General features: G+C 38.0%; 1 protein-coding gene across 3 annotated transcripts in view; it reads left to right on the top strand.

Moving 5' to 3' along the window:
* The first annotated feature begins 214 nt into the window (after positions 1-214).
* Positions 215-16857, top strand: part of EHHADH (enoyl-CoA hydratase and 3-hydroxyacyl CoA dehydrogenase) — a 58781-nt gene continuing 42138 nt past the window's right edge. Inside the window, exons 1-4 of one of the 3 annotated variants that reach the window (XM_082461460.1) lie at positions 218-1280; positions 5756-5859; positions 10966-11138; positions 15529-15640. In XM_082461460.1, coding sequence (XP_082317586.1) covers positions 1207-1280; positions 5756-5859; positions 10966-11138; positions 15529-15640 — 463 coding nt within the window. In that variant the 5' untranslated portion in view covers positions 218-1206. Of the gene's footprint in view, positions 1281-5755; positions 5860-6387; positions 6475-10965; positions 11139-15528; positions 15641-16857 lie in introns of those variants that run through there. The other 2 variants (XM_082461461.1, XM_082461462.1) reach the window with 2 other exon arrangements.

Raw genomic sequence — 16857 nt, 5'->3', positions numbered from 1 at the left:
TGAGCCCACGTGCCACAACTACTGAAGCCCAAGTGCCTAGAGCCCGTGCTCCGCAACAAGAGAAGCCACCACAGTGAGAAGCCTGCGCACCGCAACAAAGAGTAGCCCCTGCTCGACGCAACTAGAGAAAGCCCACGCGCAGCAACAAAGACCCAACGCAGCCAAAAAAAAAAAAAAAAAAAAAACATGAGGGGCTGTCCTCGATAAGTTGTCCTTGACAGATTAGATGGGTTCTGACTGCTACTTGTTTTCAGGGCTTCAAGGCAATGGGTACTTTCCTAGGAGTAGGAACCTGGTTTTATTTTCAACAGGTAAAAGAAAATCTATGAAAATAATCCTTAATCTTTGCTAAAATTGGTGAAACATTAGTGAATAAAACCGCTCCATTGTTTTTTCCTCTGAAACTTCCAGACTGCGTTCTGGCCCCTTGATGGACTGTGGAGACTGCCTGAGGCCAACTGCATCTTTAAAAACTTTGTCCCAGCCTGAAGGAGGCTTTATTTATCTTTAGTCTCCTGCCTACAGCCTAGCACATAATAGGTGCTCAATTCATGGTTGAAGTATCAGAAATCACAATCTTTAGGAATGGCAGAAGAAGAAAGAAATGGAAGGATTGGGCAGACAGGAAAGTTGAAGGTTTCACTAGGTCGCTGTATGACGGTTCTGTAAATATTTGATATTAGTACCCTACCCATTTAGGTGAAATGCATGATTTGTGTATTTTATGTGTTCCAGGTGTGTGTCATATCACATAATTGTCAGGATCCCAGATATCTGTCCCTGTTAAGAAGGATCGTGAAGATGAAAACTGTGATGAGGACACAGCTCCACCAACTTAGGGAACCTAGAACTTGTCCAGAGAAGCCAGCCCCTCTGGGCCAACGGTTTGCAAATCTCGACTTGCTGGCAATTCCTCTCATTTTCCATCGTCCTCCCTGATCTACTTTGTGATGGGAGCAGGACAAGAGCCAACAAAGAGGAAGAGACGACAGGGCTCTGCAGAGCGCGGGGCTGTGGTCCGGGGAAGGAGGAGGTCTGGGATGGATGATGGGCGTCGGTGCCCGGGAGCGGCCCGGGGGGCGGGAGGCGGTGCCGAGCTCACATTGGCCCAGCGGGCGCCCCTCCTCGCGGGGCCGGCCCAGCGCCCAGTGAAAGTGATATCTCCCTGGGGCCAAGAGCTGAGGCGACCTCGGCGACTGAGGAAACATGGCTGAGTTTACGCGGCTGCAGAACTGCCTGGCGCTGATCCGCCTACGAAACCCGCCTGTCAACGCGCTCAGGTAACGGGCTCGGCCGCCTTCAGCCCGGGGACAGCGAGCAGGGTCTTAGCCGCCTGCCTGCAGTGGAGGCTTTGACGCTCCCCTGCTGGTTTAAACGGAGAGAGACACTGACACGGATTAAACCTGGGCGTATGCCAGGGCCTTTTACATTGGTTAGCTCAGTGTCTGTTTGCAGAGAACTCTCTCACTGGTAAGGAAACCGAGGCTGAGAGGCAGACAGATGGCTACGAAGCGGGGGAGCTGGGACGGATCGGGTCTGTCCGTGCTCACTTCGTGCTGGACTCTTCTGCTTGCTTGCAGCCCTGACTTCTCAGGCGTACTTTCTATTCCAAAGGTCTTAATGCAATGCTGGCTGGACCTTGATTCTTCACTTCCCAACCTCGAGTCCAGGCCACCTTTATAATGTGTGACTAAAAGTTTTAGGAATCCAACAATAAACTGGCTTCACACTGCTAAAAATATAGATCCCCTTTAATGCCAACACAGTGAGTAAAAGAGAATTGTGTCCTGGCCCAGATATGCAAAGGTATATCTCTTGGTCTGTTCTAAACCTCAAGGTCTTCGTGCTTCCGTGGAAGATCCATGTCGGGTTAAGCCCATGTCGGAATAAGCCTATTAAATAGCATTTTCTGAAGAACTACTGTGGAGTACCTTCCTTGTTAAACTTGTAAAAGCATTACTTTGAAAAGTGAGATTAACGCTGCTCTTTTGAAAGTTAATGACGTTATATAAGTTTGGTTCTTTTATATCTCTGAAAAAAGTATAGTGATACATCAGCCTAGGAAAGAGCCACCCATCCACAGGGAGTAGGATTAGAAGAAATGATAATTTACAGAGAACATATAAAGCATAAAGAGAAAGACTTTTGGTGAAAATCCTTATCACATGATGCTGGAGCAAAAAGAGACTGTAATGAGAAGACATACAAATTTTAACTGAATTTTTGTCCTACTATCATCAGATTCGATTTTATCATTAGCACTAATATAATTATTTTAATATAAAATTTTGCATTTAAAAATATAAAAAATTCAGAAATAAAATCATTCAAGGATGATAATGTCCACTTACTTGCCACTCTCAGAAAAAAGCAAAATATTTATTATTTTGGCTTTGATGAAGAAAAACATGAGTAATATGATTACATATCAGTTTTGAACTTGACTGTATTCCTATTAGAATTACTAAACATTAGGACTCTGCCTTAACCTCTGCTCATAATGGGAAACTGTGCCCACCTAGAACTTGGGGAAAAAGGTTCCACAGTCTACTACCTATAACTAGGAATATTTTACCATAACTACTTAAAATGTTTCTGTTATTTAACCTGCCCCCTACCCACCCTTGCAGGAGAAATGTATCTACCTCATTAAGTTGTTGTGAGGTTTAAATGCGTTAGAGATTATAAACTGGCACTTAGCAGATGTTCGCTATCATTATTACTATTAGTCAGAAGGCCTGTTACAAGCCCCTACCAGCAGGCCCCGCTGCTCAGGATTCATTGCAGCTGCATCAAGATTTTCACCACTTGGGAATAAATGCTTTCTTGCCCTTTCCCATCTACCTTCTTCTGAACCTATATTTAGGTAGAGGTGTGTGTCCCAGCACATTCATCAAGTTTAACAGGTTCCCAATTTTTTTTTTTTTGCTTTACACTTTTCTTCTTCCCTTCCTTCCTTTTTCCCTTCCTATTTCTAATTTTATGTAGGAAATTATTTCTTCCTAGCTAAGTGAGAGATTCTTATTTGAATATTTTTGGGCCCAAACAAATAGTTCAAATCTTTCCTTGCTTCCTTTAGCCAGCCAGGTTTCCTTCTATTCAGGTGAATGCCAACCCTCTTTACAAGTGTAGGACATGTCTGATTACTAGGCCCATCTCCCAGAACAATGGCTTTCACACTTTTTAAAATTATAATCCACACAGGAATCCATGTTTTACATAGCAACCTAAGACACACACACATACGAATACATAACTGAAAACAAAGTTTCGTGAAACAAAACTTATTTGTTTTGTTTGATATATTTTCTTTTCTATTTCTTTGTTTGAAGAATGCTGCTCACAAGCCACGACTTGATTCGATGACCCCCTGGCTTTAAAAAATTGTCACAAGAAAGACTTCCTATAGTGACAGAAGCTAAAGATCTTTGGTCATCACTCATGAAATGTTACCTTTAGACTCCATTTCTCCATGCCTGACAATATTAAGGGGAGAAAATAATTTCTTAACCCCTGTGACCTTGACATTGCTACAAAGTTGTTGTCCTTTTCACTCAGCTAGAATCTAGTAAAGCTATATCTACTACAGCCATTTTCATTTTTCTTTTTTTCCTGTGTTTGATTTTTGCAAAATTAGCAAGAACATAAGAAATAAAAGAGTAGGGGTTGGTTGAAATGGGAAAAGCCAGCCTTGTCTCCTCAGTGGCACAGATTGGGCTCATTTTCCAGCCATCGTTTACCCAGAAGGAAATATGTGCCTTTTGGACTTCTCAATAGTATGGATGGTTCAGAATCAGTTTTCCATTAGCAGATTTGGTTTGTAATTAACTAGTTGAAGGCAAGAGGTTTTGTTTGATTTCATCTGGGTTAAATGGTGAAAAGTAACTAGGTAAAAGGGAATTGCCATAAACAAGGGCGAGTATCTCCTTTATTCCCTGAGGTTTTAACTCATAGTTGCTGGTCTGAACAATCTGGCTTTATGGACATTTGTTGTTGTTGTTTGTTTTAAGATTTTTTTTCACTCTGTATAAAATGTTCCCCAAATACTTAGAATTCTAAGGCAAAACCGATTGGACTCTGGTTCTATCGTTTTTCCTTTAAGCAATTCCTCACCACTCTTCCCAGTTCTCCTCCTTTATCATCCCTTGGCACTTGTTGATCCTCTGCTTCATGGCAAATTCTCCTCTCTTGGTCTCTGTGACTTTGGGCTCCCTTGGTACTGAATCACTCTGCTGAGCCTCTCCCACCTCTTAGATCGTCTAGATCTACCCTCAGCTCTCTCTTCTTTTTCTTTGGCAGACTCATTCAATCTTGGCTTTAACTATCTCCTCTGTGGATGACTGAAATGTGGCAAAGTCTACTACATGCCCTTTCTTTCCCAGACCTTGCCTTTACCTCCTAAATTAGTTAGGATTAGGCTTGGCTGCTAGTGACAGAAAACTCAAAATAATGATGGATTCAATAAGAAAAAGTTGATGTCTCTCACAGCAGCGTCCTGGAATGGCCGGTATGGCTGCTCCACAACCGTCAGTGATCCCAATTCTGTCTATCTTTCGCTCCGCCATCCTCAATAAACAGCTTCCACCTCTTGATCCATAATGGCTGCTCTGAATCTAGCCATCGTATCTGCATTCCTGCCAGGCGTAGGGAGGAAAGAAAAAGCAAAAAGCATACCCAATCCTTTGAGGACTATTCCCAAAAGTTGCATGTACCAAATCCATTTCCATCCCATTGGCCAGAAATTAATGCCTCGGGCTGACCTTACTGCTGGGAAATGTAGTCTTTATTTTGGGCAGCCATGTATCCAGCTAAAAACCAGATGTTTAATACTTCGAAGAATGTCGGGATGGAGGGATATTTGGGGGTAACTTGCAGCCCCTTCCACGTCGCTTAGACTGTTATTTTTAGACAATTTCAGTTTTCTTATATTATGCCAATATGACAAATTGAAAAGACTTTCTTGGGACTTCCCTGGTGACGCAGTGGTTAAGAATCCTCCTGCCAATGCAGGGGACACGGGTTCAATCCCTGGTCCGGGAAGATCCCACATGCTGCGGAGCAACTAAGCCCATGCGCCACAACTACTGAGCCTGCGCTCTAGAGCCCGTGAGCCACAACTACTGAGCCCATGAGCACAACTACTGAAGCCCGTGTGCCTAGAGCCTGTGCTCCGCAACAAGAGAAGCCACCGCAATGAGAACCCCGTGCACCACAACAAAGAGTAGCCCCCGCTCACCACAACTAGAGAAAGCCCACGTTCAGCAACGAAGATCCAACACAGCCAAAAATAAGTAAATAAATGAATAATAAATAAATTTATTTAAAAAAAAAAGACTTTCTTTCCTCTCAGAAGTTCCACGTCACTTTCTTTGTACCTTTATTACAGCACTCATCTTAGTGTGATATTGTGTTGTGTACATTTTGTTCTCCCTAGGATGTTGTAAACCCTCACTGTACATAGGATATGTATATAATATTTTTAAATTGATAGTGCTGATTATAAGTGGTCAAAGTTACAGCAAAATGTAGGAAAACACTTTTTTTTCCTAAAGTTTATGTGTTTAATCAGCTCAGTGCTTAATTTACAGTAGACACATATATTATTTGCTAAATTAGTGGAAGTTTAATGATAAGTATCTAGGATTTTTATACATCTTGTGTTTAATTTTTCATTGTTAGGAAAGGAAAAACAAACCTCTGAGATGGTAGAAATTTGATTCTGACTCATGCTTCATGTAATTTTTTTCCCTTTTAGTCAGACTGTTCTCCGTGGAATAAAAGAGGGTCTGCAGAAAGCTCTAACAGACCATACAGTAAAAGCCATTGTGATTTGTGGAGCAGATGGCATCTTCTCTGCAGGTAACCAGTGTCTAACCCTCTCCCACTCTCTCTGAAATCCTGCCACAGACTGAGATCAATGCTGCATTATCTGTCCCTGTGGGTAATACTATAGTGTGGGTAATGAATATGGGAGTTGAACGGGAATGAGAAACATTGTGGAGAAAGAGACAAGAGTCACAGGAGAGACCCAGAGAAGATGCTGACCTTACTCTCTTTTATATTGGACTGGGCCTTTGGAGGACATTTAATTCCAGGCTTGATGGCTATTATAGCTGCTAGTATACACCTGCTGGTACATATCTGCTCTGCATATGTCACCATCCTATGTGAGCTTGGGCAAGTCCCTTAAATCTCCTGAACCTCAATTTCTCTATTTATAAAATAGATACCATAATATTTATATCTTAACAGGTTTTTGTGAGAGTAAATGAGATAACACATCTGAAAACCCCTAGAGCAGTGCTTGCATGCAGAACATGTTCGATAAATGTTATTTTTTATTTCACACAGAGTCCTGCAATGGAGTTCATTTTTCTTCTGATAGTCACCCATCTCAGTGACCATGCACTCTTTATTGGGTTATCCTGTGAAGATGCAAAATAGTGACAAAATACGGCAAAAGCATCTGAAGTGGTGATTTATTCACTGGTATTTGTGGCACCTTTTCTTCTTTTCCCAAATTATACCCTTTGACAAAAGTCACATGGATATGAAGGCCCATGTATTCTTACTGTAGCCAGAGGAATTTTTTTCTTTTTTCTTCTTCTTCTTCTTTTTTTTTTTTTTTTTTTTGGCCAGAGGAATTTAATGTATGTCAGTGGTAACCTGAGAAGAAATAGATGTTGAAGTCATAACAATGAATAAATATGAACACATTAATCATTATAATAATTACCATTTAGCTTACCTGCTATGTGCCAGTACCGTGTAGCTTATTTACTTATTAACAATGAAAATAGTAATATTTTTACATACTTTATATTTTAATCCTCAGTAAATCCTACAATTTCCATTTACAGATGAGAAGGCTAAGCCTAAGAGAAATTAAATAATGGGCCAAACATTAACCAGCTATTAAATAGCTTACTCAACTGTTTGAAAACTTAAGATTGGGAGCCCAAGATGGTGACTTTGAGGCATGGAGTGAGGGATCAGAATTATGAAAAATCAGAACTGATATTTCTTTGTAAAAAAGGAGGTAGGAGAGAATGTAGTTAGAGTTCAGAGGCAGCAAAAATAATTGTCCTGGAAAAGCATTAGGGATTGTCAGACTTGACTTAATGGACTTAGATAGAACAATGTGCCCAGCAATCGGAAAATATGTATTCTTCTCCAATCTGCAACATTTACAAAAGTTGATCAGCTACTGGACTGTGAAAGCTTATCTCAATAAATTTCATTTAGAATGTGTTCTCTGACAACAGTGCAATCAAGCTAGAAACCAATAACTAAAATATAACTAGAGATTCTCATGTGTTTGGAAAATAAATTCATTTCTTAATAAACTTTGAGTCAAAGCAGAAATCATAATGCAATTTAGAAAATATTTTTAACTGACTGATAGTAAAAACAATATATAAAACTTGAGGGATACAGTTAAAGCAAAGCTTAGCAGGAAATGTATGGCCTTAAAGGTATATATCAGAAAAGAAAAAACACTGAAACATATTGTGGTAAGCATCTATATTAAGGAACTAACAAAACAAACAGTAAAATAGATCCAAATGAAGTAGAAGGAAGGAAATGATAGAGGGGAAATTACTAAAATAGAATACGAATGTGAATCAAGAGAACAATAATATCAGAAGTTCTTTGAAAATACTAATAAAATTGATAAAGCTTCGGAGAGGCTTATCAAGAAAAAAAAAGAGACGGTACAAACAATACATATAAAGAATGACAAAAGGGATATCACTGAAGATGCTCTAGCCATTAAAAAAGATAATATGAACAAGTAGAAAAACAGAGCTTACAAAATTGACTCAAGAAGAAACAGAAAACCATTAAAGAAATTGAGTCAGTAATCAAAAATCTCACAAAGTAAATTCAAGTCCCAGATGACTTCATTGGTAACCTCTAACTGAAAAGTCAAGGAAAATATTATTCTAATTTTACACAAACATTTCAGAGAATAAAAATAAGAGGGAACACTTTCTATATTAGTTTCCTGGGGCTGCCATAACAAGTGAGCACAAACTGGGTGGCTTAAAACAACAGAAGTTTATTCTCTCAGAGTTCCAGAGGCTAAAAGTACAAAATCAAGATATCTGCAAGGCCATTCTTTCTCCAAAGCCTCTAGGGAAGAATCCTTCCTTGCCTCTTCTAGCTTCTGTGGTTGCTGGCAATCCTTGGCATTCCTTGGCTTGTTGCTGCATTATCCCTGTCTCTGCCTCTGTCTTCCTGTGGCTTTCTCCTCTGTGTCCAAATTTCCCTGATCTTATATAGACCCACACTGATCCAGTATGACCTCTTCTTTACCTGATTATATCTGCAAAGACCCTATTTCCAAATAAGATCACATTCACAGGCTCTGGGTGGACACCGTTCTATCCAGTACACTTCCCAACTCATCTTGTGAGGCTAGCATAACCTTGATAACAAAACCTGCCAAGGACAGTATGAAAAAGCAAAATTAAAGGCCAATTTTATTTGTAAACCTAGATATAAAACTCTGAAACAGGGCTTCCCTGGTGGCGCAGTGGTTGGGAGTCTGCCTGCTAATGCAAGGGACACAGGTTCGAGCCCTGGTCTGGGAGGATCCCACATGCCGCGGAGCGGCTGGGCCTGTGAGCCACAACTACTGAGCCTGCGCGTCTGGAGCCTGTGCTCCGCAACAAGAGAGGCCACGATGGTGAGAGGCCCGCGCACCGCGATGAAGAGTGGCCCCCACTTGCCGCAACTGGAGAAAGCCCTCGCACAGAAACGAAGACCCAACACAGCCAAAAATAAATAAATAAATAAGTAAATTAAAAAAAAAAAACAAAAAAAAAACTCATAGCTAACATCTTAAAACAAAACAAAACAAAACAAAACTCTGAAACAGTATATAATAAAACTGAATCTAATGATATATAAAAAGCATGATATATCACTTTCATCCCAGAAATACCAGATTGATTAAACATGAGAAATCAATGTAATTCATCCTATTAAAAGATTAAAGGAGGAAAATCATGTGATTATTTCAAGAGATTCAGAAAAAAACACTTGGTAACGTTTAGCATGCATTAAAGATTAAAATTCGTAGTAAACTAAATATAGAAAGAAAATGTCGTCATCAGGCAAAATGTATCTATTTTTAAAAACCTACAGCAAGCATCAAACAAAATGGTAAATTGAATGCTTTCCTTTTCAGAAAGGAATAAGACAAGGCTGGCTGCTATCACTATTTGTATTTGACATTATATTCTAGGCCCTGGCCAGCCTAGAGAAAGAAATAAGGTATAAGGACTGGGAAGGAAGAAACAGAAACATCATTATTCAGAAGACATGAGTATTTGTAAAAAATAAACCTATCAGAAAATTATTAGAATTAATAATAGAATTTAGGAATTTTGCTGGATGTAAAATCAGTATCCAAAAATTAATTGCATTTCTATGTGCCAGAGATAAACAGTTAAAAAGTGAAATCACTATACTCTTGTCTGTGCCTTGGTTTCTATAAAATTGGGATGATCATACTAACCTTTTGCTGCAAGTAGAAGAATGTAGTATAACATTTAAGAATGTGAGCTGTATAGTCAAACTGCCTGAGCTCAAATCCTTATTCGACCAGTTACAGAATCATGTCCGAACTAGTCACTTAACATCTCAAAGCCTTAAACTTAAACCTGTAAAATGGAAATTGTTAATAGACTATTTAACTTAGATGTTAAGTAAATTAAATGAGACAATATATGAAACTACTTAGCCCAGTGCCTGATGTATAGTTTTTATCCAACAAATGTTAATTGCTTCTGTTACTTGAAAAATTAGTTTAACCTGAAGTTACAGGAATAATAGACGTGACATTCAGACTGAAGTTCACCTTGTTTCTCTAGAACCAAAAGGAATCTAAAAAAATAAAAATAAATAATAACAGTAGAGTGTGAAATATGATGGATTGGTGAGAAAAAAAGCATAATCCCTGGATGGATGCTAGATGAGGAGCAGGTAGCAAAAAAAAAAAAAAAAAAAAAGAAAGGCTGAACATGAAATAATTAATGTAACTTTTTAACTTGTACCAGGCTTAATATTTTCAAAGAACGTATAATGCTATAGGGGAAAAGCTCACTACTATGTATAATGTTATGTGAAAAAAGGAAAATATAAAAAATGACTTTACAGAGTGTTCTCAATATTGTTAAAAAATATATATTACAGTAAACATTCATTTAATTGTCACATCAGTCATTTAAGATAGGTATTGAAACAAAATGGTTAAATAACTTACTCAAGGTCACACAGCAATTTACATACATGTGTTGGGAAAAAACTAAAAATTCACCAAAATATTACATTGTTATCTCTGTGTGGTGATATTTGGAGTAATATTTTTGTCCTTTATAATTTGGTGTATTTTTCAAAATTTCTATAATGCATATTATTTTTATAATTAGGAAAAGCAGTAAATGTTGTTACTTTTATTGATCACAAAAAAGTCTATCACAGAAATGTAATTCTAAGCTGATTGATTAACATATAACTCACAAATATGTCTGCATTTTACCCTGAGGTTTTATATTGTAATGACTGGTGCCCTTAACAAAGATATGGGTCTAAATTGCTGTGAATAGAGTTGGTGAGCAGTATCATGCAAAAAATGGGAATGGCTGACTCAATCTTAGAATCTTTGCTTCCCTTTTCTGAGCTTTCAAATTTTTCTAAAAGTAGAGTTACTACTATCATATGGAAAGACAGATTTTAGATTACAGGACTTCTGATAAAGATTTGAGGATTTTCTCTCATATCTCTCTACATTTTCCAGGCTACTTGTTCCTTTACTGTGTCTGCAACCAAAGGATAAAGTGTTTCATGGGTCCAAAGAGGTCTGAGATTCCTTAAGTGTAATCTGGTAACTTATTGTTCTATAGCAAAGCCCAAGTCTTCCTCAACTCTCTTTTTTCCTTGTCTTTGTGTTCTTAGGTGCTGATATCCGTGGCTTCAGTGCTGATATGACCTTTGACTTGACACTGGGAAGTGTAGTAGATGAAATACAGAGAAACAAGAAGCCTGTGGTGGCAGCTATCCAAAGGGTGGCTTTAGGAGGGGGACTGGAGCTGGCCCTGGGCTGTCACTATAGGATTGCCCATGCAGAGGTAACAGAGGGGATCCATATGGGGTTTGATGTAGGGAGCTTTTCTTTAGAGCAAGCTCTAAATGTAGTCATAAGCATCAGACTTGATCATTTTGAATGGTTAGCTTACTGGTTCACAACTCTTAGGTTTTTCTAGCACTGGTGTTCAGCTGTTATGTGCGAGTACAGTGTTACTGGTTGTTGAAATGTTGAAATATGTCCATTCTAGTTGATAAAGAGCTACTACCCTGAGCCTGTGACTGTCCCATCACTTCCCCTAACCCTAGCCTTTGGACCTTCCCATGACCCACTAGCTAAAGGGGAACTCCTGTACAGGACCCCCAGGACCTTGCTCTAGTACTATGGCCCACATCAGATTTCACTGAGCCATGCTCATGCAGTATGAGGTATTAAATATTTTGACTATCACCCCTGAGTGTGCATATTTATTTAAATTTTTGTTTCCTATCTCAAACATTTCAGTTTTGTGGTCTCATAATTTTTAGTACCTAAGAAGACAAGTTCCTATTGGAAACAGCGCACAACTAGTAAATCCATTTATTTCTGGAAATAGATTTAATTTGGGTTATTAGACATATAGATTGAGGTTTGTGATACCAGTTTTATAATAGTAATATTTTTATAAGTAATATATTTTTCTAATAATAAAGATAATATTCATCATTGTAATAGACTATAAAATACAGGAAAGTATAAAGATGTAAAACTGAAGTCACCATAAACTCACAGTTCAGAAATAACCACTATTAACATTTTATTTTTTTTCTTCCTTGTCTTTTTCCTGTGTAATTTTTTTTCTTACTTTTTTTTTTCTTTGCAATCTTTTTTATTTTTTTAAAAACTACATTTGGAATTTTATTGTATTTCACCTGTACTCTATTTTTATACTAATACCGTATTTAAATTATTGTTAAATATTCTTTATCCATTCTACCAATCTCTACCATTTACATTTAACATAATTACTGATAAGGAAGGACTTTTGCCATTTTGCTGTTTGTTTTCTACGTCTTATATTTTTTCATTCCTCAATTCCTCCATTAATGCTTTTGTTTGTATTAAATGGATAAGTTCTAGTACACTTTTAATTCTCTTATTGTTTCTTTCACTGTATATTTTTGAGTTATTTTCTTAGTGGTGGTTGCCCTGGAGACTAATGTCTTAATTTCTGACAAGCTAGTTCAGATTAATACCAACTTAATTTCAATAGTATGTAAAAAATTTGCTCCCACATAGTTCTGTTACACACCCCCTTTATGCTGTTATTGTCACAAATTATATCATTATACATTTCATGCCCATCAACATAAATATATAATTATTGCTTAATGTAGTGGTCTTTTAAATCAGGTAAGAAAAAAGAGGAATTGCAAACAAAAAATTACATTAATACTGTCTTTTATATTTACCTGTGTAGTTACCCTTTAACAGTGTTCTTTATTCCTTCATGGGGATTTGAGTTACTGTCTAGTGTCTTTTCATTTCATCCTGAAGGATTTCTTGTAGGGCAGATCTGCTAGCAACAAATTCAATTTTTATTTATCTGAAAATGTCTTAATTTGCCTTCATTTTTAAAATAAATTTTTATTTATTTATTTATTTTGGGCTGTGTTGGGTCTTCATTGCTGCATGTGGGCTTTCTCTAGTTGCGGTGAGCGGGGGCTACTCTTCACTGTGGTGCGCGGGCTTCTCATTGCGGTGGCTTCTCTTGTTGTGGAGCATGGACTCTAGGCTCACGGGTGTTAGTAGTTGTGGCTCGCAGGCTCTAGAGTGTAGGCTCAGTAGTTGTGGTGCACGGGCTTAATTGCTCCGTGACATGTGGGATCTTCCCGGACCAGGGCTCGAACCTGTGTCCCCTGCATTGGCAGGCAGATTCTTAACAACTGCACCACCAGGGAAGTCCCAATTTGCCTTCATTTTTAAAGACTAGTTTTGCTGGATGTAGAATTCTTGGTGGACAGTACTTTTCTTTCAGTACTTTGAACATGTCATCCCACTGGCACTGGTCTCCCTGGTTTCTTTTTTTTTTCTTAATTAATTAATTACTTTGTTTATTTTTGGCTGTGTTGGGTCTTCGTTGCTGGGTGTGGGCTTTTTCTAGTTGTGGTGAGTGGGGTCTACTCTTCCTTGTGGTGAGCAGGCTTCTTATTGTGGTGGCTTCTCTTGTTGCAGAGCACGGGCTCTAGGTGCATGGGGTTTGGTAGCTGTGGCATGTGGGCTCAGTAGTCATGGCTAGCGGGCTCTAGAGTGCAGACTCAGTAGTTATGGCGCATGGGCTTTGTTGCTCCGTGGCATGTGGGATCTTCCCGGACCAGGGCTTGAACCTGTGTCTCCTGCATTGACAGGTGGATTCTTAACCAGTGTGCCATGAGGGAAGCCCTCTCCATGGTTTCTGATGAGAAATTTGCTGTCAATCTTATTGGAAATATTACTTAAAAATATCATTTTAAATGGTTGCATAATTTTTCATCTTATAGATTTATCATAATTTATTTAACCATTTCACTATGTTGTTTTAATTTTTTATAAAACTTATAAACACACATATCCTAAGTGTTCCTTTTTCTGTGTTCCTCATACCATGACCTTCTGCATACTGAGTGCAGATCTAAGTTATAAGCAATAGTAAGTCAAGGGATAGGGATGACCACTGGTGGGAAAAATGGTGATCAACTGCTAGGAAAGCCTCAAGTGAGAGAGGCTCAAACATTCCAGGTGTTTTGGAGCTGTTGGCATCACGATTTGGGTAAATGGCAGTCTGTATTTAAGTACCCTCCTCCTCCCACCCTTATACCTGGAAAATGACTAACAGAGCTTTGGCCACTTTTAAGGCCAAGAGAGGCATGTGATTAAGGTCTCAAGCTCACCCTCTCATCTGGACTGAGGTTGCTGCCTGACTTTCTTCCTTTCTTCCTCCCTTCCTTTCTTTCTTTCTTTCTTTTTCTTTCTTTCTTTCTTTCTTTCTTTCTTTCTTTCTTTCTTTCTTTCTTTCTTTCTTTCTTTCTTTCTTTCTTTCTTTCTTTTTCTTTCTTTCTTTTCTTTCTTTCTTTCTTTCTTTCTTTCTTTCTTTCTTTCTTTCTTTCTTTCTTTCTTTCTTTCTTTCTTTCTCTTTTTATAATAGCTTCACTGAGGTATAATTCATATACCATATAATTCATTCATTTAAAGTGTACAGTCCAGCGATATATTAGTATATTCACAGAGTTATGCAATCATTACCACAGTTGATTTTACAATATTTCATCACCCTCAAAAGAAACTTCACACCTTTTAGGAGTAACCCATCATTTCCCTCTCCCCCAGTCCTAGCAATTACTAATCTACTTTCTGTCTGTATGGATTTGCCTATTCTAGACACTTCATATAAATGAAAACATACAATATGTTGTCTTTTGTGTCTGGTTTTTTCCACTTACCATTATGTTTTCAAGGTTCACCTGTGTTGTAACATGTCATTAGTATTTTATTCCTTTCCATGGCTGAATATTTCTTTTTATGGATATACCACATTTTCTTTATTCATTCATTACTTGATGGACATTTAGATTGTTTCTTCTTTCTTGGATTTATGAACAATGATGCTATGAAAAGTTTTGCACAAGTGTTTTTTGTGGGCATGTTTTCATTTCTTTTGGGTATATATTGAGGAGTGGAATTGCTGGGTTGTATGGTAACTCTATGGTTAACCTTTGAGAAACTGCCAAATTGTTTTCCAAAGTGACTGCATCATTTTACATTCCCACCAGCAATATATGAGGGTTTTGTATGCTCCACATACTCTCTAAAACTTGTTATTATCTGTCTTTTTTATTATAGCCATCATAGTGGGTATGAAATGGTATCTTGTAGTTTTGATTTGCATTTCCCTGATGGCTAATGATATTGAGCATCTTTTCATGTGCTTATTGGCCATTTGTATCTCTTTGGAGTAATGTCTATTCAGATGCTTTGCCCATGTGAATTGGATCATTTGTCTTTTTATTATTGAGTTGTAAATGTTCTTTATATATTCCACATATATTATTAGCAAATATTTTTTCCCATTCTGTGAATTGTCTTTTTAATTTCTTGACTGCTTGGCTCTTTCAGGGTTCCATAAAACTGTTTCTGGAGACTATTATTTGTGTTAGCTGAGACAGGTCATAATAGAGTCAGAGAAGAATTGTGTAAGAAGCTGGAGATGTGTTTCAACATGAAGACTTAGGGATGGCACAGCTCTATTTATGCTATTAATTAAAGGAGAGGGTGTGCACTAATTTCCTCTGTAGAAACTCTCACTGAATTCTATGCAGCAATGTTTTTGAGGGTGTGAGAAACCCAGGGGAATGCTTGCCTTGACTCTGAATATATCATCTCATTCTAATGACGTTTATGCCTTCAATCTTCGATAGGCTCAAGTTGGCTTCCCAGAAGTCACACTAGGAATCCTTCCTGGTGCAAGAGGAACCCAGCTTCTCCCCAGACTTATTGGAGTTCCTGCTGCACTTGACTTAATTACGTCAGGTCAGTACTAACCCTGCCAATGGCTGTCTAGTTCAATGTGAGGAACTGGACTAGGATTTAGAAACATTCTGGCTTGACCATTCCCTACCCATGTAATTTTAAGAGGATACTTTAACTTCTTTGATGTCAATTTTCTCATCTTTAAATGTAAAGAATGCCTTTTCTGAGAGCTTCTCAAAAGTTACCATGAAGAGCAAATGTGAGTGCCTTCTAAATGAAAGTGTATACAAAGCCCTAATCACATTTAAGTGTCTACTCATAGACACTGGTTTCACGTAGGGTTCATTATATTCAGATCTAATTTAGAAATTATAATATAAACAAGAATTAAAACCAGAATTTCCAAGGAAAGATTTCAAGTTTTAGTTTGGAAATGACCGCATTTTTCATTTTCCAGGTGTTAAGATATTAGCTTCAAATAGAAGTTTTCTCTTTCAATAGGGAATGTGAACAATGCAACACTAGAAATCATCTAGAGACCCTGAATTTACCAAATATGATAAGACATAGAAAGCTATTGCCAGTCGAAGTGAGGTTGGAAGAAAGAACATACATAACTATTTACTCCAAACAGGTAGAACTAATGAGACCTTGGGTCAGACACTTTACCTCTCTGTGCCTTAGTTTCCTCATAAATATTTATGACAATAGCACTTACCATATGGTGGTGTGGTGAAGATTAGATACCTTAATGCATGCAATGTGCTTAGAACAGTCCTAGGCATGGTAAAAATTGTTAGCTATATGTTATTATTCCCATATCTGACTTTAGTGAAAGAGGAGGATTGAGTAAAAATAAGATGAGGATCTTGGCAATAGACTATATCCCAAAGAATGGACTATAAAAAGAGCACGATCTTTAGAATCAAAGACCTGAGCTTGAATCCCAGCTGTACCACATATAAACATTATGCCTTGTACAAATTAATTTTTATTCACTCATGCAGCAGCTGTTTAATTTTTTCTCATGTGCTGGGCCCTGTTGTAGGCAGTGGGCCTATAGAGGTAAATCAAACCTACAAAAACTCCTGCCCTTATGGAGAGCATATACAGAAAACAACAACGATAACAATAATTATCATTATCATATTTCATCAATTCAAAAATGCACAGTGTTTTCCACGTCTTTGAAATCAGGATGCCTCTTACATTCATTGTGAGTTGTGGTTTGATTGGCAGTGTTTTTCTTCCCTTGTTTCTGTGGGTCAGGAATTTGG

Source organism: Balaenoptera physalus (assembly GCF_965194825.1).
Source record: "Balaenoptera physalus genome assembly, chromosome: 4".
In the NCBI taxonomy this organism is placed as follows: domain Eukaryota; kingdom Metazoa; phylum Chordata; class Mammalia; order Artiodactyla; family Balaenopteridae; genus Balaenoptera; species Balaenoptera physalus.
This window is presented reverse-complemented; position numbering and strand designations above follow the sequence as displayed.